Source organism: Somniosus microcephalus, chromosome 2 (genome assembly GCF_052327205.1).
Source record: "Somniosus microcephalus isolate GS21.2 chromosome 2, FLI_Smic_1.0, whole genome shotgun sequence".
Classification (NCBI taxonomy): Eukaryota; Metazoa; Chordata; class Chondrichthyes; order Squaliformes; family Somniosidae; genus Somniosus; species Somniosus microcephalus.
Window position 1 is genome coordinate 123237402 of NC_140988.1, and position 22608 is coordinate 123260009.

At 45.4% G+C, this 22608-nt stretch overlaps 1 protein-coding gene across 1 annotated transcript in view; it reads left to right on the plus strand.

Moving 5' to 3' along the window:
- egf (epidermal growth factor) overlaps window positions 1-22608 on the plus strand; it is a 210417-nt gene that overhangs the window by 120063 nt on the left and 67746 nt on the right. The window contains exons 11-15 of the mRNA XM_085962213.1: window positions 984-1120; window positions 8589-8737; window positions 10863-10967; window positions 14779-15002; window positions 15108-15275. Of these exons, the coding sequence (XP_085818339.1) occupies window positions 984-1120; window positions 8589-8737; window positions 10863-10967; window positions 14779-15002; window positions 15108-15275 (783 nt within the window). The remainder of the gene's footprint in view (window positions 1-983; window positions 1121-8588; window positions 8738-10862; window positions 10968-14778; window positions 15003-15107; window positions 15276-22608) is intronic.

The window sequence follows — 22608 nt, forward strand, 5'->3', positions numbered from 1 at the left end:
CTATCCCCGGCTGGATAGACACTGGCTGGATCACATCAAGTGCTCTTGGTCCTCACTCTTTTCTGCCAAAATATCCACCACTCAAGAATCATCCTGGAGAGCAAAGATAAACCCCGGCCTCTTTTCTCCATGACCAACCATCTCCTTAAACCTCTTTCCACTGCCGCTTCACCTCTAATAACAAGTGCAAGGACTTCATAGGCTGTCACTAAGGTTGAGACCATCTGTTCAGCAGCCTCTGATGCTTCCTCCATCTTCCCCATGCCTACTAAGACAAACTTCCCCAAGGCTCCCCCCGCCCTTTCTCTAGCTTCTCTCCCTCATGTCCTCTCTGACCTCATCTTGTCCATGAGACCTGCCTCCTGCTCCCTTGACCCCATTCCCACTAAACTGCTAACCACCCAAATTCACTTCCTGGCCCCGTGCTAGCTAACACTGTAAATGGTTCTTTTGCTTTGGGTACAGTCCGTTCTCGTTCAAAATTGCCATCATCAATCCCTCCTCAAAAAATCTACTCTCAACTCTTCTGTCCTTGCAAACTACTAACCAATCCCAAATCTCTGTTTCTTTTCCAAAATCTTTGAAGGTGTTGCCTTCCAAATTTTTGCCCATCTTTTCCGCAAATACATGTTTGAATCCCTCCAATCAGGTTTCCATCCCTGCTATAGCATCAAAATGCACAAATGAAATTCTTTGTGACTGTTACTATGGGTCATTATCTCTCTTCATCCTCCTTGACCTCTTTTCCTCAGGTTCCTAAACCAGGATTGTCAATTTTTTTTTAAGAAGATGCCACCCCAATGGGACCCTTTATGAAACTTTTAGCTGAGAGTCCTTATGGTCTCATAGCATGGATGCTCCTGCTCTCTGTTAAGGTTTAGGCTTGAGACGGCTGATATAGGAGACATGTATTTTTCGGCCATGGCAACAGATGACATTGATTTTGAACTTATATAGAAGACAATGCAATTTGTATTTAACAGGTCCCAGACCATTTTTGTTATTTGCAAATAGTCAGGATATACGGCGCATAAACTTTGATGGAACAGATTACCATACTGTGCTTGAAAGACAGATGGGAAGAGTCTTAGCACTTGATTATGACCCTGTGCAAAGTAAGGTAAGTAGGATTTTAAAATTTCACATGGTTGACCCCTGAAAGAAAGACTTAATTAATATATATATATATTGAAATAATTAAGTCTTCCTTTCAGGGATAAATTAATATGTTAATTTTTAATTGATATTCCAGATGCAGAAGCTTAGAAATTACTGTTGGTGAAATTAGCAAATGATACCTTACAGCACTCAGATGACATTCTTCTGTCTGTTATTTTTGCAGAGGGATTAGCCCATTTAAAATCGATGGGTATTATTCAGATATGTTTTTTAAAGTATTGGACAAAGAAGTATTCGAAAACTGCATTAAATGTCCATCCATTAATATTATCCACAGTGACTTTTAGGCTATAGTATTTAAGTAATCCAGTTTATTGATGAAAGAAAGCATTAAATCATGCACTGGATAATTACAAAGCCATTAAATGGTACCACAAATGGCTTCTATGCAGAATATACTCACACATAATGGATATTGCCGTCATTATGCTTAACCTCTTTCAATGAAGAAGTCTAGTCCTTCTTGTTTGTGTAATGACATCTTCATCTTTATCTCAAAATTGCAAACTGTTTTATGCCTAGTTAGCTGATCTCAACTGGGGAACTGGTGTGGATGATACCATTTGTCTTAGTACTCCTGGGTTGAGGACGGAAACAATAGAGAGTTTCCATTCCTGTGCTGGAAAGTGCCTGGATGTTGGATGAGAATAGGATGAGACTTGGCTTCAGTGCTTCCTACAGTCAATTAGCCTGATGATACTCACTGTCTAGCCTCACAGAGACCTGAAAAATGGTGATTTCAGTTACTGGTGCCCCTAGAAGCATCACCTTGGGGAGAGGTGTGGAGAAAATTGAGCAAGATATAACCATGGCATGAGTGCCCATTGAGCGATTATACAGATGTTTCATCTTCTAGAATTTTGAACTTATTAAAATTTCTGATTTCATTATTCTGATCTAATATAAGAACATAAGAATTAGGAGCAGGAGTAGGCCATACGGCCCCTTGAGCCTGCTCTGCCATTCAATAAGATCATGGCTGATCTTCAACCTCAACTCCACTTTCCCGCTCGATCCCCATATCCCTTGATTCCCCTAGAGTCCAAAAATCTACCTATCTCAGCCTTGAATATACTCAACAACTGAGCATCCACTGCCCTTTGGGGCAGAGAATTCCAAAGATTCACAACCCTCTGAGTGAAGAAATTTCTCCACATCTCAGTCTTAAAAGGCCGACCCCTTATCCTGAGATTATGCCCCTAGTTCTAGACTCTTCAGCCAGGGGAAACAATCTCTCAGCATCTACCCTATCAATCCCCCTCAGAATATTATTTGTTTCAATGAGATCATCTCTCATTCTTTTAAATTCCAAAAGAGTACAGGCCCAATCTACTTAATCTCTCCTCATAGAACAACCCTCTCATCTCAGGAATCAATCAAGTGAACCTTTGTTGCACCTTCTCAGAGGCAAGTATATCCTTCCTTAGATAAGGAGATCAAAACTGTGCACAGTACTCCAGGTGTGGTCTCCCCAAAGCCCTGTACAATTGTAGTAAGACCTCCTTACTCTTGTACCCTTGCAATAAACGCCAGCATCCCATGTGCCTTCCTAATTGCTTGCTGTACCTGCTTGCTAACTCTGTGTTTCTTGTACTAGGACACCTAGCTCTCTCTGAACACCAACATTTAATAGTTTCTTACCATTTAAAAATTATTCTGTTTTCCTATTCTTCTTACCAAAATGAATAGCCTCACATTTCTCCACATTATACTCCAGTTGCCACCTTATTGCCCACTCACTTAATCTGTCTATATCCCTTTGCAGACTCTTTGTGTCCTCCTCACAGCTTACTTTCCCACATAGCTTTGTGTCATCAGCAATCTTGGATATATTACACTCGGTCCCTTCTTCTAAGTCATTAATATAGACTATAACTGGCTGAGGCCCAAGCACAGATCCTTGCGGCAGCCCAATCATTACAGCCTGCCAACCTGAAATTGACCTGTTTATCCCTACTCTCTGTTTTCTGTCCTTTAACCAATCCTCTATCCATCCAAATACATTACCCCCAACCCCATAAGCCCTTGTCTTGTGTAACAATCTTTTAAGTGGTACCTTATCGAATGCCTTTTGGAAATCCAAATATACTACATCTACTGGTTCCCCTTTATCTACCCTGCTGGTTACATCCACAAAAAACTCTAATAAATTTGTCAAACACAATTTCCCTTCCATAAAACCATGTTGACTCTGCCTAATCAGATTATAGTTTTCTAAATGCCCCATTACCACTTCCTTAATAATGGATTCCAGCATTTTTCCAATGACTAATTAAAAAAAAATAACTTTCTGTCCTATTTTTCTCTTCTCATTTCCCTGTTTGCTTTGTGCATCTCACACAATTTGCTTCAGATGAGAAGGTGAAATAGTTTGAGCCACAGCCATCTTTATGACTCCAGTCCGTTGTGCCACAACTATGCAGTAGAAACATAGAAGATAGGAGCAGGAGTAGGCCATTCGGCCCCTCGAGCCTGCTCCACCATTCAATGAGATCATGGCTGATCATCCAAATTCAGTACCTTGTCCCTGCTTTCTCCCCATATCCCTTGATCCCTTTAGCCTTAAGAAATATATCCAACTCCTTCTTGAATATATTTAATGAATTGGCCTCAACTGCGTTCTGTGGTAGAGAATTCCGCAGGTTCACCACTCTCTGGGTGAAGAAATTCCTCCTCATTTCTGTCCTAAATGGCTTACCCCTTATCCTTAGACTGTGACCCCTGGTTCTGGACTCCCCGACCATCGGGAACATCCTTCCTGCATCTAGTCTGTGCAGTCCTGTCAGAATTTTATAAGTTTGAATGAGATCCCCTCTCATTCTTCTAAACTCCAGTGAGTATAAGCCCACTCGACCCAATCTCTCCTCATATGTCATTCCTGCTATCCCAGGTATCAGCCTGGTGAATCTTCGCTGAACTCCTTCCATGGCAAGAATATCCTTCTTCAGATAAGGCGACCAAAACTGCACACAATACTCAAGGTGTGGTATCACCAAGGCCCTGTATAACTGTAGCAAGACATCCTTAATAAAACCCACAGCCATCCATTTGGGAGATAAAATTCTCTTATTTAATCTACTGGTATTGAAGCATGTGTACATTTTCATTTGGTACTGAAAGAAAAGTCTCATTGCTGACCCAAGAGGCACTCTACTCAATAGCTAACCATTGTGACCTGGCTCCCCTCACAGACTGAAGGAATCCTATCTCACTCCCTCAAGAAACATTGGCCTTGATATTAATTCCACCCCCCACCTCCCCCACCCCCACGATGGGCAGGAGAGAGTCAAGGAGGGAGATTAAAAAGTTAAATACGGAGAACGAGCCCCCAACATGCTGCGCACATGCCCACCACCTTTTTTACAGTGGCGGATATCAGCGTCTGAGTGTCTTGCCATGGAAAGGCAGGGCACTTAATTAACACATTTACATCCCATGGGGTCGGGAAACACACCAGTGAAAGAAAGGCGGAAGCTGCAGGATCCACAAGTTAAGTGCCTTTTTCAGCTATCCTTTTGGGCCAGGAGGAGCAGGAGTGCTCCCCCCATCCCCCCCGTCCCTCAAGGAAGCCTTTGGCCTCCCCAAGCCCTGATCGCCAGCCTCCCCTCCTCAGCCCTCCCGACTGCCAAGCTCTCTCCCCCACCCCCCCCCCCACTCCCCGACCGTGGCCTCTCTTCCCCCTTCCGATGGCCAGGAACAGTCCCCAAGGGACCCCGGCTGCGGCCTCCTGCTGCTGGAGTTCCCTCCTGGCCCCTGTCCAAGCTGTCAATTTGGCTGGCTGCCGAGCAGGAAACGGAACTAAAATATGTTAATGAGGTCCTGCCAATAAGTTCGACAGGACCTCAGCAACCCCAGAGTTGCTGGGTTCTTCAGCTGTTTTCGGCCTCTCCCGCACCCTCCCTGCCTCCCCGTAAATACAGCACCTTTGTATCTTAGGCCTTGTTTCTATTTCCCAGCCCTTTCAGCATTCTGAAGGGACCGTTCCCTCCGCGACACCCTGGTCCACTCCTCTATCACCCCAACTCCACCTCCCCTTCCCACGGCACCTTCATGTGCAAGCGCAGGAGATGCAACACCTGCCCTTTACCTTCTCCCTGCCCACCCTCCAGGGCCCTAAATAGTCCTTCCAGGTGAAACAGCGATTTACTTGTACTTCTTGTAATTTAGTATACTGTATTCGCGGCTCATGATGCAGTCTCCTCTACACTGGGGAGACCAAATGCTGATTATGTGACCACTTTACAGAACACCTCCATTCAGTCTGCAAGCGTGACACTGAGCTTCCGGTCGCCTGTCACTTTAATTCTCTGCTCCACTCCACTCCCACTCTGACCTCGGCCTCCTACACTGTTCCAATGAAGCTCAACGTAATCTTGAGGAACAGCACCTCATCTTTCTATTAGGCACTTTACAGCCTTCCAGACTCAACATTGAGTTCAACAATTTCAGATCATAACCTCTGCCCCCATTTTTTTGGGATGTCAGCTGTTCCTGATGATGCTGCTAAACCCATTTACACCTCCTCTAGACCCATCTTTTGTTTCTTTACTTGTCCCATTGCCATCTCCTTTTGCTTTGTACAATCATATCTTTTGTCTTTTAATCTCTCCTGCCTTCCACCCCATCACAGACCTTCCCTTTTGTTCTTTCCTCCCCTCCCCACTTTCCCTGCCTCGCACTTGTTAAAACCTGTCAAATCTCTAACTTTTTCCAATCTGAAGACAGGTCATTGACCTGAAACGTTAACTCTGTTCCTCTCTCCACAGATGCACCCTGACCTGCTGAGTGTTTCCAGCATTTTCTGTTTTTATTTCAGATTTCCAGCATCCGCAGTATTTTGCTTTTGTATTCTTGTTTCTATTATCCTTCTTGGTTGCTCACTGAGGCTGAATCTGATGGCGCTCAACCACTTTGTACTGCTCAACTCTGAGCTGAGCTGAGCTTCAGAATCCATATTCAGTCTATCATTAAAACCTACATCCACCTCTGAAAAATAGCCTTTCTTGGTCCCGATCTCAGCCCCATTGCCTCTGAAATTTTCATCCATGTCCTCATCACCTCCAGGCTTGATTTTTCCATTGCCCTTACATAAACTCCAACTCATCCAGAACTTAGTCATTTCATCCTATCTCACACAAATTCTTTTTCACCTATCACACCTGTGCTCTCCACATAGCTAACTATCCCTCAGCACATTGACTTCAAAATCCTTATCCTCACCTACAGATCATCCATGGCCTCACTCTACTATCCCTTTGCAAATCAGCCCTACCTCCATATTCACACTCTTTGCTCTTCCAACCTTATCTACTGGGTGTTCCTCCTTCCCCTCGATGCTCAGTAGCAGGGCCTTCCATCATCTTGTTCCCACACTCTGGTATTCTTTCTCTAAATCTTTTCATTTTGAATCTTCAAAAGCCTTTGGGATGGTTTTCTATGTTGCCAATGTTGTATAAATGCAAATGTAAGAAGTCACACAACACCAGGTTATAGTCCAACAGCTTTATTTGAAATCACAAGCTTTCGGAGCGCTGCTCCTTCGTCAGGTGAAGTGGAGAAATGCATAAAGACACAGCTTATATAGTCAGAGAATAATGTCAGATGTTTACAGGTAATCTTTCCAACTGCCATTTATCACACCTCGGCAGAGAGATAATCACAGCAATCAAAGGTGTGAATGGTGTCCAAACAGGTCAGTCAGGAAAACATTACATCAAAGAACAATGAGGTGGGCTCACAAGGGGTCAAATGTTGCAGATGCTGGGGTCTGTATGAAAAACAAAAAGACAGACAAAAAACATTTTTTTTGCTGGAAATCACAGCAGGTCCGGCCGCATCTGTGTAGAGAGAACAAGCCAATGACGACTCGAGTCTGGATGACCCTACGTCAGGTGGGATTACATGTAGCGTGACATGAACCCAAGATCCCGGTTGAGGCCATCCTCATGGGCGCGGAACTTGGCTATCAGTTTCTGCTCGACGATTTTGCGTTGTCGTGTGTCTCGAAGGCCGCCTTGGAGAATGCTTACCCGAAGATCGGAGGCTGAATGTCCTTGACTGCTGAAGTGTTCCCCGACTGGGAGGGAACACTCCTGCCTGGCGATTGTTGCGTGGTGTCCGTTCATCCGTTGTCGCAGTGTCTGCATGGTCTCGCCGATGTACCATGCTCCGGGGCATCCTTTCTTGCAATGTATGAGGTAGACAACGTTGGCCGAGTCACATGAGTATGCACCATGTACCTGGTGGGTGGTGTCCTCACGTGTGATGATGGTATCTGTGTTGATGATCTGGCATGTCTTGCAGAGGTTGCTGTGGCAGGGTTGTGTGGTGTGGTGGTCGCTGTTCTCCTGAAAGCTGGGTAATTTGCTGCGAACGATGGTCTGTTTGAGGTTAGGCGGCTGTTTGAGGCGAGTAGTGGAGGCGTGGGGATGGCCTTAGCGAGGTGTTCATCGCCATCGATGACATGTTGAAGGCTGCGAAGAACATGGCGTAGTTTCTCCGCTCCGCTGACGAAGGAGCAGCGCTCCGAAAGCTTGTGATTTCAAATAAAGCTGTTGGACTATAACCTGGTGTTGTGTGACTTCTTACATTTGTCCACCCTAGTCCAACACCGGCATCTCCACACCACATATAAATGCAAGTTATTGTTGCTGTTGTTGCTAATTAATGTTAATGTAATACCCTTGGTACCCACTAACTTTTATTTGTAAAGGAGTCTCTCATGCAGTACTTCATCAAAGCTATTTTGGAAGCTAGATACAATGGGGCCAATCAGGCAATATTGCTCACATGTAGTGCATCCCGGGAAATCACAGGGGAAAGGATGTATGCCTGTGATTTCCCACATTGCAGTGCCTGTGAGCATCGTTGCTGCCAGGGCAATCAGTCCTAATATGTCATAGGTTTCCCCAGTCAATTTGGGATATCATCACCTCAATAAAGGCTATGAATTTGGTCAGGGAAGATCTACTCCTTATAAAGCCATGTTGGCTGTCAGTTATTAAGTTATTTTCACGGAGGTACTCTTATATTTCATACTGATGCAGTAGGGGGCGTTCTTCTAAGTTAAGGGCTGAAGCGTGTTGTTGGGGCAGAGTATAGGGAGCCTTACTCTGCATCTAACTGCGGTACACTTATCCTTGGAACGTCTCATGCTATCACTGGGTGTTTAAAATAGAAAGTGCTCCATTCTCCAGCCCACTTCATGCAGCTTGAAACAAATAGAGCTTGTTGTATAATGAACTGTGGCATGTTGATGAACAGGTTACTATTGATGTTGGCTTGGTACTGTACTTGACAAGATTATTGTGTATATTCATACAGACACTAAGCTTTTTAATATTTAAAGGATCTGAGTGGTCTTTATTACAGCTGTTTTATGAATCTTCCATGTTCTCTTTTGTTCGTAGATTTATTTTGCTCACACAGGCCTGAAGTGGATCGAAAGAGCTAATCTGGATGGTTCTGAGCGTGAGGAACTTATTAGCGATGATATAGATTTGCCGGAAGGACTATCTGTGGACTGGATTAACCGCAAATTATACTGGACTGACAGAGGGTATGTCCGGAGTTAAAGAGCTAATTCTTGAGGTTTACCTTAATTTTAACTATCCGACGAAATCACATGTTTAGCTGAACATCTGTTAGTGTTCCTTAAGTTACCCATTAGCAAATAACGATAAGCATCAAATAGGATTTGGAAATATTCAGATAGTTCAGGGGTAAATTTAGTTCAGTCTAAGAGCTGGCTGCACTTCAAGTCTCGCCTGATTGTTGGGAACACAGGATATTTATTTTCCAAACTTGGGGAAATCAATATTTTACTATACCCCTGATGATTCAGATGCACTGATCTCTCTAATCAAACAATGTTGCTCAATTGCATGTTTCTCCACTCCATGTTTGTGTAATACCATTCTGCTGGTATCATACCTTCATGTTTTGCTACTGAAAAGAAGTGACTGATAGATACAGGTCTCGCTCATTTGTTTTACAATATTAGTCATCCAATTCAACCAATTTTCATTGTGGCTTCAGCTAAGGTGATTAAATACCACAATTAAGATTTCTGTTTTTCGCATTTAGCTCTTAAAATGGTAAACCCCCTCGCCGAATGCAAAATTTCAAAGTCAGTGTTTATGATAAAGCCAATAGTAAGCCACCATATACATCTGCTCCTCTAAGCTGTTCTTACCTACTTACATATGTGCATCATCTCAGTGGACCTGTTCTGGCCTGTTCCAGCATGCACACCTGCTGCTCAGGGCTGCTCGTTCCTGCTTTCTTGGATCAAATCCAATGTCTTTCCACCAGCACAAATATCCACAATCATCACCATGGCAGATGTAGGGGCCATGGGGAAAAGGAGCTGTAAGGCCCAAGGGTTAAGTCAAACTGCTAATTAAAAAATAGTATTAAATTGCTATGATACCCTTTAACATTGAAAACGCCTTTCCCAACACTGCTGACAGCTGTAACTGGTAGTACTGGTTCTAGTACTGGAGGGTTTACCCATAGAAGCAAGGTTTATATTAGAAACATGCACCCCACGCCCTGAATTTAACATATAACAGTGTTTATATACTCATGCACACTGAGTTTAGAGGAAACCAAAGGGCTCAGTGTGTGCAGCCAGGTTTAACCTGACCATCACAAGTGAACTATTATAACAAGGGAATGCCTATAACAAGAGGGCAGAGAAACTACTTTTTCCAGCTATGCTGATCAAGATGCATAGCATCTATTGACACCACTGTGTCAGCCAATGAGTTGGGGGTGGGCGGGATTTACGGCTGGACTCACACAAAGTCTATTTACTCACCAAACAGCAAAGCAAACAAAGTCTATTTACTCAGAAAACAGAGTCTATTTAAACAGCATACCACAGCAGACCATACGGTCTACTTAAAAAGAATCTCCAGGAAGGACAGCAATCAGAATGCACCACCAAAACTACAGCAGTCTCCCAATAAAAGCAGGGTGATTTCTGCAAAATGCAGTGAGTGGAGAATAGTTACATACAAATTATGTGTGTACAATCAATCCCAGTCACTTACAGCTAACAGTCTCCAGGTGTGATTGATGAGGGAATTACCCAATCATCTCCATTCTGGCCAGGAATATTGCTGCCACTATGTGCAGCCTGATTTTGTGGGTGCATTTTACACAATTTTCTGCCCATAAAAATTAATGGATGGAAAATCAGTGGGTGGGGGGAGGGCGGTGGTAGGGGGTCGGGGAGGATGGTGGTTTTGCGGGGGTGGGGGCACTGGGGGTGGGGCTGCCTGTAATTTCCTGTATACATGAAAATTTTACAGATTTATTCTTGGTAATGTCATATGATGGAAAATTATTTTTGGTGCTGAGCAAAATTAACTAATCAGCCATTACTATTTGGAATGCATTATAATTCTTGCATTGTATGTTGGAGGTTAACATGGTACAGTAAATTGCAACGTACAGTGTATTAGCTGATTATGTGAGGCTTGCGATAGACAATGTCTGTCACGTATTGGCCTGTACAGTCATCAACACCCCTGTCCACCATGGACTTATGCTTCCTTCTTTGTTGGCATGAGGAGGACACACTACTATTAGAAATAGTGTTACAGTAAGAGGTGCATGACTGGAATTAAATAATGAATCACAACAATAATCTTAATGGTAGCCTCCATTTATTGCAGATTATCGCACATTGAGAGGAGTGAGCTCAATGGTATGCGCAGAGAAGTGATTGTCAGTGAAGGCGTCAACAAGCCTAGAGGGATTGCTGTCCATCCATTGGCTAAGTAAGAGTGTGGAAATATAAAGTGACAAAGCAGCCATTGGAATGTATCATATGTCTTTCTAAAATTGTGGAATGCTAAATCATCTGATTGAAACTTACAGAATTTAAAAGGACAAAAAGTGCTTAAAAGACTCCCATTCACAGCACATTCTGAAGAATTATTGCCCTGCTCTATTATTCCCATTAGAAATCAGTTAGTCCAATAGTACTGTGGTAAAGTGCACCACAGCAATGGAAGATGGAAGGTTGATCCCCTGCACCATGAAGTTCCCAATCTCAGACGTGTGTCTGTAGGGATACGCTGAGCAAATGCTACTCAGGAGGGCCAACCATTTTCAGCTGCTTCATCATTAACCTTCCCTCCATAGGGTCAGAAGTGGGGATGATCGCTGATGATTGCACAGTGTTCAGTTCCATTCACAACTCCTCAAATAATGAAGCAGTCCGTGCCTGCATGCAACAAGGCCAGGATGACATTCAGGCTTGAGCAGATAAGTGGCAAGTAACATTCACGCCACACAAGTGCCAGGCAATGACTATCTCCAACAAGAGAATCTAACTACCGACCCTTGACATTCACCAAATCCCCCACCAGCTACATCCTAGAGGTCACCATTGACCAGAAACTTAACTGGACCAGCCACAAAAATACTGTGGCTATAAGAGCAGGTCAGAGGCTGGGTATTCTGCAGCGAGTGCCTCATCTCCCGACTCCCCAAAGCCTTTCTACCATCTACAAGGCACAAGTCAGGAGTGCAATGGAATAGTCTCCACTTGCCTGGAACCAGATGGGACAATCCGATAGTTTCATGGTCACCATTACTGATGGTGACCATGAAGTATTTATACTAACTTTTTATTCCAGATTTATTTAATTAACTGAATTTAAAATCCCCAGCTGCCGTGGTGGGATTTGAACTCACAGGCTCACTCAGGGCAGGTTCGGAGGCGGGTCCACTGCCAAAATCCAAACGATTGACAGCGGGGTGGTACCTCGCTCTAAACCCACCTTCTTGTCAGTTTCCCTAGTGCCGGCTCTGCCTGCGCTTTGCAGACACGGCACTAAGCGGCGGGTCATGCCATTGTGCTTGTTAGGAGGGTGTTTAAAGCAATTTAATCACCATTTTACCAGGTACAAAGCATTTTCCCAAGTTTTCCACGAGGTTCCCGTCGCTTGGGGATCACGCCAGGTAAGTATGTCGGGTTCTGGACAACTCTCCATTTCTTTCATTAGGTAACAGCTGCAAAAGTGGTATAAAAGCTACCATTTTACAGCTGGTCACTTTCCAATCTCAGAAGCTTCAGGCTTCAGTACTTAGTATCCACTTTTGAGCTTTATGCACTTTTGAAGTGTTTGGAGTAATCTCTCTATCCGCTGTCACCTGCTTGGAACAACCTATCTCAACATTGACAGATTACTTCTGTCATCTCAGCCTCACCTGCCATCTGTTCCCTCAGCATCGGTGCCCTTGAAAAAAATCTCACCTTGGTCCTCAGAATCCCACCACGCTTAGCCCCAACACCAGCATCACCAGGCACACCAGCAGCACCAACATCAACATCAACCTTCTCCACAATCAACTGATGCTGCACTGGACACAGGGCATCATCACCCGTGCACATTGCTGCCCAGGATGCCAGCGATGGCCTCACCATGTCCAGATTTACTTCACTTAACACTGTACACTCTGGCTGCCACATGATGCACCAGGTTGGCACCACCCCACACCAGCACCATAAAGCATCCCTGCAATGTCCAAGTCATTCCTTTCATACTCATCACCATTGGTGGGGGGTGGGGGGGGACGTTATGTCTCACCATTCACTGGAACTCACTAAGACACTTTCAAAGGTGCACACAATCTGTCCAAGAAGGCAAAGTGGTGAAAATAAGGATTTAATTGCTTGACAACACATTAACAGAAAGTTTACACCCATTGGCTAAACCACTCAAGTCCCTACCCTTGTGTGTTGTTAGTTGGTATGTTTGCAGTGGGATGAGGGTGATTGTGAGGGGTGGCTAGTGAGGTGGGGAAGTGATAATGTAGATAGAGAGGGATGTTGGTGTGAGTAAGGATGTGCAGGAGTAGGGTAGGGAAGGCAGAGTGATGGGGATGTGATGAGTGGCACAGCAGGATGAGGTTGAGTGTGGCTTCGCAGTAACATTTCGTGATTTACTCAGATCATTGAAAGGTTTGCACCACTGTAGCCTGGTCCTCCTGACGACATCCCTGCTTGTGCCCTCCTGTGCGATGTATAACCAGGTTGCGTTGGTGTCCTCGGGAGGTGTCTTCCGCCCATTGGAAAGGAAGAGAACCTCCATCGTGCTGTGACTGCCTCCATAAGCATATGGTGGAAGTCATGGGAGAGCCTGGGTTCAGCTGTGCACCTTTGTGCAGTGCTTGTCAGTGTTTGCAGCATCTCAATGTTGCAGAACACTGAGAGCAGAATTATCAAAATCAATTTGGACATGGCCCCTTTAAGGAAACTGGCTGATGACGTGTCATCAAATGACGTCAGCAGACCCGCTTCCTATTAATTGGCCGGGAACCTCACAGGGCAGGCTTAACAAGCCCCATCATCGTAAAATCTTGTTGGAGGCCAGGATCCAGACAGATATGAGGTCCCCACACGTCATGGACGTCGCCCGCCCTGGACCCGCCGAGGTTGGAAAAATCCAGCCCACGTTACTGGATCATTAGTCCAGGTCTCTGGATTACTAGTCCAGTAACATAACCACTATGCTAGCGTACCTTTGCAGATGCTAGGAGAAGGAGAAGCAAATAACTGCTAGAGAGGAGGGGAAAGTGACATTTTGGTAAACATCTCCAAAAAGGTGGAAATGAACTAGTACTAACTCATGCAGACCTTGGATTGGATTTTCAGTCCTGCTGCCATGCAATTTCAGGCATTAGTGGGGCAGGCAGGAGAGGGAAATGTGGCAGGGGGCCATTCCACTGGCTCCAAAACATTGGTGGCCTGAGGGACTTGTGGTCACAATTTCCCACATAGCTGAGTTGCTAATCTTCACCAGGTTGTGTGGGGGAAATGCATTATAGAGGAGGTCAAATTGAAAAGCAACTTGAGCCAACCTCTTGTCATGCACCTTACAGCAGCCAGTTTAAGAACACAAGCAGATCACTGGGAACAGGAGGCCTGTCAGTTACTTATCAGGAAATAGTGAGAGATGTGAGGAGGCCTGGGGGAGGACAATTTTTCCCTTCCATGCAAGATTGGTTTATTCTGTTTTCTTTGAACAGGCTGCCTAACTGAAGTATGAACAATAATAATAAGCACAATATTGTAAAGCACCAATGTTTTATAACCTGAATCTTTTTTTAAAAAGCTAGTTCAAATATAGTCATTTATGTGTATCCCCACTACTAGCTGATTCCAATGAGCATTATGAAAATGGTGCAGGGTTCTGATAGAAATGCACAGATGTCTGTGTTCCTGGCATCTGAGAGTGGTTAGCCTGTCTCTTTAGTTGTTACAGCTTTATAAATGCAATACATTGCATTGCTGGAAAAAGTAATTTGAAAACATTTTAAATTATCCACATTACCTAGGCAATGCAGCCTTTCAATTTTTTCCGAAACCTTTGCCACCTGGGTAATGCGGGACACCACGAACACAAGGGTAATCCTGATGCGCAGGATTTGCTAAAATGTTAATAGGTCCAATGAGCTATTCAGTTACTAATGTATCATTTGAATACATCTGCTTCAATTGTGGGTGGGCGTATTTAACACATACTAAATAAATAAAGTTATTTTATCAACTGTTTGTTGTCTATTATTTATTTAATAAAGGAGGCTGTTCTGGACAGACTGGGGAGATAAACCAAGAATAGAAAGTTCTTCACTAGAAGGTGATGATCGTTTGGTTATTATCAGCACTAATCTCGTGTGGCCCAGTGGAATAACCATAGACTACCTAGCAGACAAGCTGTACTGGTGTGATGCCAAACGATCTGTTATTGAGGTGTCAGATCTAGATGGATCCAACCGTCGGATACTTGCTCAGAATGAAGTAGGTGAGGCTCTTTGTTAACAAAAAAAATGTATATTATTTTCTCATCTGCAACAGAAAGTGAACAGTTCTTGAAGGAATTACGTACATTTTTCTCCCGTCTCTGAAGGACGTCCATTTGACGTAGCAGTATTTGAAGATCATGTTTGGTTTACAGACTGGAGTAAACCTTCTCTTATGAGGGTGGATAAGTGGACAGGTCACAATAGAGTGCGACTCCGAGGCAGTATGCTTAGACCTTCATCTATGGCTGTAGTTCATCCAATAGCCAAACCAGGTAAATTCATTCAGCATTAATAGACTAGTTGGTGTAAATGAGAACTAGTTTAAAAGTAGATCCCAATCAAACTTTTTAATTCTAATAGTGAGGTATTTTTTAAATTAAAATTATGCATGTTGATATAGGCAATTTTAACTTAACCCGCCCATCGGGAAACCAACGAGATCAGGTGCGACCTTGTTTTTACACCCAGCCTGATTTTACCCAGAGTAATATTGAGCGGGGTCTAAACCCATCATTGCACCCGATCCTGTGGGTTTCCTGTCCTGTGAGTTAGGTTGAAATTTCCCCCATGTAGAAATCTCAGCACAGAAGGCAGTTATTCGGCCCATTGTATTTGTGCTGATGCTAGTTGCCTATGTAACAACAGTTACTACTTTTCCAAAATAATTTGTTGGCTGTGAAGCACTTGGGACATCCTTAGGGTTTGAAAGGTGCTATATAAGAAAGTTCCTTCTTTCTTTAGTTCCACAACAGTGCTACCTACTCGAATACTATTTTCCTGCTCTTTTCTGTACTCTTTAGACACATATGTGCAGAATCTTCATGTTGCATCAATAAAAGGAATTTTTAGGGCAAGTCCACAATACCATGCTTCCGATTGGAAGGTGCGCCCACAGGAGTGTGGGCTGGAGAAACAGAGCTACAATTTTGGGAGCACGGGATCATGGAATTAGGTCTTATATCTACAAAAGAAGATGTCCTTTTGAATTTCCCAATAGTGCATGGTAATTTGGGATCCACAGAAAATGGATCTCACATTAGGTCTTGGAAAAAGTTTTACAAGTATTTTGATAATTATTTCTGCTGGGTGATGGTAGACAGAGTTAGTGATGAGGTCACATCTCAGCGTTCAGATCATGACCATGGTTCTGCTACTGATTTTCTATGGTCTGCCATTATGAGCTTCGACTATTTGTCAAGTCTCTCTTGTTTGACAAACCAAAGAGAGAGGCAGTTCTGGTGAACAGCTACTGTGTAGTTTTATCCTAATCAGACACAACATTCATTGTGAAACCTTATTAAAATCGTATTCACTATAAACTTTAAACTGAACCATTGTTTGCAACTCAAAGCCAATGTTATATATTGTTAGACACATTATTGTCAGTAGCACTTACAGGCAGCAATATGCATTTCAATCTAAAGTTAATGAAGTTAAAGGAAACTAACAGTGAACATGGATTTACAAAAGGTAAATCATGCTTGACTAATCTACTGGAATTTTTTGAGGATGTAACTGGTAAAATAGATAAGAGAGAACCAGTGGATGTGGTGTATTTGGACTTTCAAAAGGCTTTTGATAAGGTCCCACATAAGAGATTAGCGTGTAAAGTTAAGGCGCATGGGATTGGGGGCAAGGTATTGACTTGGATAGAGAACTGGTTGGCAGACAGAAAGCAAAGAGTTGGAATAAACGGCTCTTTTTCCGAGTGACAGGCAGTGACTAGTGGGGTACCGCAGGGATCAGTCCTTGGACCCCAGCTATTCACAATATATATTAATGATCTGGACGAGGGAACTAGATGTAATATCTCCAAGTTTGCAGATGACACAAAGCTGGGTGGGCATGTGTGCTGTGAGGAGGATGCCGAGAAAGTCCAGTATGATTTGGACAGGTTGGGTGTTTGGGCAGAAGCATGGCAGATGCAATATAACGTGGATAAATGCGAGGTTATCCACTTTGGTGTCAAAAACAGGAAGGCAGATTATTATCTGAATGGCAATAGATTGGGAGAAGGGGAAGTGCAACGAGACCTGGGTGTCCTTGTGCACCAGTCGCTGAAGGTAAGCATGCAGGTGCAGCAGGCGGTTAAGAAGGCAAATGGTATGTTGGCATTCGTAGCGAGAGGGTTTGAGTACAGGAACAAGGATGTCTTGCTGCAGTTGTACAGGGCCTTGGTGAGACCACATCTTGAGTATTGTGTGCAGTTTTGGTCACCTTATCTGAGGAAGGATGTTCTTGCCATGGAACGAGTGCAGCGAAGATTCACCAGGCTGATACCTGGGATGGCAGGAATGATGTATGAGGAAAGATTGGGTCGATTGGGCTTATGCTCACTGGAGTTTAGAAGAATGAGAGGGGATCTCATTGAAACTTATAAAATTCTAACAGGACTAGACAGACTAGATGCAGGAAGGATGTTCCCGATGGTCGGGGAGTCCAGAACCAGGGCTCACAGTCTAAGGATAAGGGGTAAGCCATTTAGGACAGAGATGAGGAGGAATTTCTTCACCCAGAGAGTGGTGAACCTGTGGAATTCTCTACCAAAGAAGGCAGTAGAGGCCAATTCATTAAATATATTCAAGAAGGAGTTAGATATATTTCTTAAGGCTAAACGGATCAAGGGATATGGAGAGAAGGCAGGAACAGGGTACTGAATTTGGATAACAACAGAGAATGCTGGAAAAATTCAGCAGGTCAGGCAACATCCGTGGAGAGAAATTTGAGTTGACGTTTCGGGTTGAAACCCTTCTTCAAAACTGGAAAGAAAATAAAAAGATCGAAGGCAAAGCTGCGATCGAACAAAAGGAGAAAAGGAGACAATAAAAGGTATTAGAAGCCAGATGAGATGGTAATAGGCCCGTGGAGACAAAAGGCAGCTGAGATTAGGTGTGAAGTGTACTGGCAGGATAAGGACAGCTGCCAGGTGAGAGAGAGAAACAAAAGGAAAGGAGGGGGGTGGGGGGGAAGGAGGACCCAAAACAAAGGGGTGGAAAAAATTTAAAGGAAAAAAGTAATAGAGGCCGAGGTTATGATCTGAAATTATTGAACTCGATATTGAGTCCGGAAGGCTGCAAAGTGCCTAATCGGAAGATGATTTGCTGTTCCTCGAGTTTTGGGTCCTCCTTTCCCCCCCCCTTTCCTTTTGTTTCTCTCTCTCACCTGGCAGCTGTCCTTATCCTGCCAGTACACTTCACACCTAATCTCAGCTGCCTTTTGTCTCCACGGGCCTATTACCATCTCATCTGGCTTCTAATACCTTTTATTGTCTCCTTTTCTTCTTTTGTTCGATCGCAGCTTTGCCTTCGATCTTTTTATTTTCTTTCCAGTTTTGAAGAAGGGCTTCAACCCGAAACGTCAACTCAAATTTCTCTCCACGGATGTTGCCTGACCTGCTGAGTTTTTCCAGCATTCTCTGTTGTTATTTTGGATTTCCAGCATCTGCAGTATTTTGCTATCGTACTGAATTTGGATGATCAGCCATGATCGCATTGAATGGCAGAGCAGGCTCGAGGGGCCGAATGGCCTACTCCTGCTCCTATCTTCTATGTTTCTATGTTTCTATAATAACAAACAAATACAGAAAGATGTCAGAGATGGGCCAGATTTTGCCGTGAGCAGTGAATGAATGGCACCCGCTGTTCTTTAGACTTGCACTTGCCCATAGACTTTCTATGGTGTTTTGCACAGCACATTGCTATCAGCTAAACATCCAAACAATGCAGCGCCCTCTACAGGGCATCTGGGACCTGTGTGAACAGGAGAAGCAACTGTTATCTCCTTCACCAATCAAATTGCAGAATCATTAATGAGCTGCGCCGTCTGAAACAGGAAGTGTAAATTGAATATTGAATTCAATGTTAAAGCAGATACAGAAAGCAAAATAAAAAGAGAGGGAAAAAATGATTGAATTAAGAGAGAGAGAAAAAAGAGACAGAAAGAAACAGTTTTACATTAAAAAAAATCTCCAACAATATTTAAAATCTGAAGGAATGAGACTCCACTCTTGTAAAAGTTAATTTTCAGTGTCAGAGAGGTGTTTGGCAGTAATTAAGACTTATCATGCCATTAAAAGGGTACATAGACTGGAATGGACAAGCCCTAACTTTTTTTGGCAAGTTTAGTCTGTATCTGCAGTGTCAGTACAGGAACTTCATGCCGTTCCATATATTGAATGGGGAGTCAAACGGTGAGATGCCGTTTTCACGCCGCTTATGGGGGGGGCAGCGCATCTCAGACAGCAACTTCCGGATTTTTGCATTTAGCTGCGCATCCTCATTCACTGGAAGCTGCTGTCTGATTTTCACAGCAAAATCTGGGCCATTGTTTCTTCCTATGACATTGAATGAATTAAAGAATGAACGCAAAGATTGTTTATCTGAAACACTTTAAAGGTACCTAGGTTTTAACCATAAACATGAGACTATGGGCTTGATTTTGAAGTTTCCGACCCACCCAGAGTAGTAGACCGCGGAAAACCCGGAAGTCCAGGTTTAACTCCACAGCGTGCGTATGATGTCATGGGCAGGTTTCCCACCTGGAAGCCAACCTGATTGACAGGCATGCTTCCAGTCGGGCGAGGAACGCTGGGGGAGAGGCCACAACCAACAGGTAGGTGCGGGGTCCAAGGGGGGCGGGTTCTAAGCCCAGTGGGGGGATTCCAAGGCCAGGGGTGGTCCGACCTCCCGGGGGTCCGATCCCCAACTCCGGGGGTGAGTTCGATACCTGGGGAGTCCGATCCCTGACCCAGGGAGGAGTTCATTCCCTGGGGGGGGTCCAATCCCCGACCCCGGGAGGCGTTCAATCACCGGGGGGTCCGATCCCCGACCCCGGGAGGAGTTCAATCCCTGGGGGGTCCGATCCCCGACCCCGGGAGGAGTTCAATCCCCGGGGGGTCCGATCCCCGACCCCGGGAGGCGTTCAATCCCCAGGGGGTCCGATCCCCGACCCCGGGAGGAGTTCAATCCCCGGGGGGTCCGATCCCCGACCCCGGGAGGAGTTCAATCCCCGGGGGGTCCGATCCCCGACCCCGGGAGGAGTTCAATCCCCGGGGGGTCCGATCCCCGACCCCGGGAGGTGTTCAATCACCGGGGGGTCCGATCCCCGACCCCGGGAGGAGTTCAATCCACATGGGGTCTGATCCCCGACCCCGGGAGGAGTTCAATCCTCGGGGGGTCTGATCCCCGACCCCGGGAGGAGTTCAATCCTCGGGGGGTCTGATCCCCAACCCCAGGAGGAGCTCAATCCCCAGGGGGTCCAATCCCCGACCCCGGGAGGAGTTCAATCCCCAGGGGGCCCGATCCCTGACCCCGGGAGGAGTTCAATCCCCAGGGGGCCCGATACCTGACCCCGGGAGGAGTTCAATCCCCAGGGGGTCTGATCCCCGACCCCGGGAGGAGTTCAATCCCCAGGGGGTCCGATACCCGACCCCGGGAGGAGTTCAATCACCGGGGGGTCCGATCTCCGACCCCAGGAGGAGTTCAATCCCCAGGGGGCCCGATCCCTGACCCCGGGAGGAGTTCAATCCCCAGGGGGGTCCGATCCCCGACCCCGGGAGGAGTTCAATCCCGGGGGGTCCGATCCCCGACCCCGGGAGGAGTTCAATCCCGGGGAGTCCAATCCCCGACCCCGGGAGGAGTTCAATCCCGGGGGGTCCGATCCCCGACCCCGGGAGGAGCTCAATCCCGGGGGGTCCGATCCCCGACCCCGGGAGGAGTTCAATCCCGGGGGGTCCGATCCCCGACCCCGGGAGGAGTTCAATCCACATGGGGTCTGATCCCCAACCCCGGGAGGAGTTCAATCCCCAGGGGGTCCGATCCCCGACCCCGGGAGGAGTTCAATCCCGGGGGGTCTGATCCCCGACCCCGGGAGGAGCTCAATCCCCGGGGAGTCCGATCCCCGACCCCGGGAGGAGCTCAATCACCGGGGGGGTCCGATCCCCAACTCCGGGGAGGAGTTCAATCACCGGGGGGGTCTTGTAGTGTCCGTGTGTTGATAAAGACACTGAAGACAGGAGTTGGTTCATAGGTGTTTACTAAGCAAAGTCTGGGGGGGGTTCTAACGGATATGCACAATATACAGGCTTATATAGCCCGAGTGGCCATTACCGGCATTACAGCACACCTGGGGCTCTTAAAGGCACATACACTACAATTCCTCCCCTTTTAGCTAACCAGTACATATTTTAAGTAATTATTAATTACATGTTATAAGAAAAATAATATATACATTGCTGTAGTTAATTAATTATAAGTCAGTCTCTCAGGAGGCTTCCTGACTCGGTCCGGATAACGCCTCGGGGGTGTAGTAGTTTCTGGTGGTGTAGTAGGTTCTTTTGGCAAGGCTGATTCGGCTTGAATGCCAGTGTCGGGTTCATCGGGTTCCAGTATCACCGGATCGGAGGTAGATATGGGTATCTCTACTTCATCGTTAGACGTATAGAGTTGTGGTGTAGGTTGTCCCTTTTCGGATGACTCTATGATTTGGTCAGCATGGCGCCTTATTATGCTTTCTCCGATGTCCACGGTATACATCAGTGGTCCTAGTCGTGTGCAGATAGTTCCAGGCTGCCATTTCTCGGTACGGTAGTCCCGGGCCAAAACTTGTTGACCTATCTGGAAGGTTCTAGTTGGCCTTTCATTCATGCCTTGAAACTGCCGGTTCTCCACGTCCCTTCTGATGTTGGGCTTGACCAAATCCAGCCGGCATCTTAGGTTTCTATTGAAGAACATTATGGTGGGAGTTTGGTTGGTAACCATATGTGTTGCATTCCTGTATGCGAATAAGAAGTTATCCACCTTGTGCTGAAGTTTTATGTCTTCATTACCCATGGCCTTTATGGCCTTCTTGAAGGTCTGGACAAACCTTTCAGCCAATCCATTGGTGGCGGGATGATATGGGGCGGACGAGTAGTGCTTAACCCCATTGTTTTTTAAGAACTTCCTGAATTCTTCGGACACAAATTGCGGTCCATTATCAGAACATATCTGTTCCGGCAGCCCATTCCTGGCAAATATGGTCCTTAATACTGTGATGGTTTTTTCCGTGGTGGTGGAGGACATCTTTATTACCTCCGGCCACTTGGAGTGTGCATCAACCGCGATTAAGAACATTGAGTCCATACATGGACCAGCAAAGTCAATGTGCACCCTTTGCCAGGGAGATGAGGGCCACTCCCATGGATGTAGAGGGGCTTGTGGTGGAGCGTTTTGGACCTTCTGGCATCCTAGGCAGCTCTTGGTCATTTCTTTGATGTCTCCATCGATACCTGGCCACCATACAAATGCCCTAGCTAGGTTCTTCATTTTCACTCCACCCAGATGCCCCCCGTGAAGCTCCTTTAGCACTTTATCCTGGAGTTTGGGTGGAATCACCACTCTGGATCCACACATCAAGGTTCCTTGTTTCTCTTGAAACACTTCTTTGGCGTTGGCCAAGATGTCTTTCAATCGTTCAGGTATGATGTCATCATTGGTTTTTTTCTTACTGGTCACCATCAGTGCCTGAATGGAGTGCCTGTCTAAACGTATCTTTCTGATCCATTCACGTCCCAACAACGGTGGACCACCATCTTGTAGAATGTATAAATACAACTTTTGTATTTCT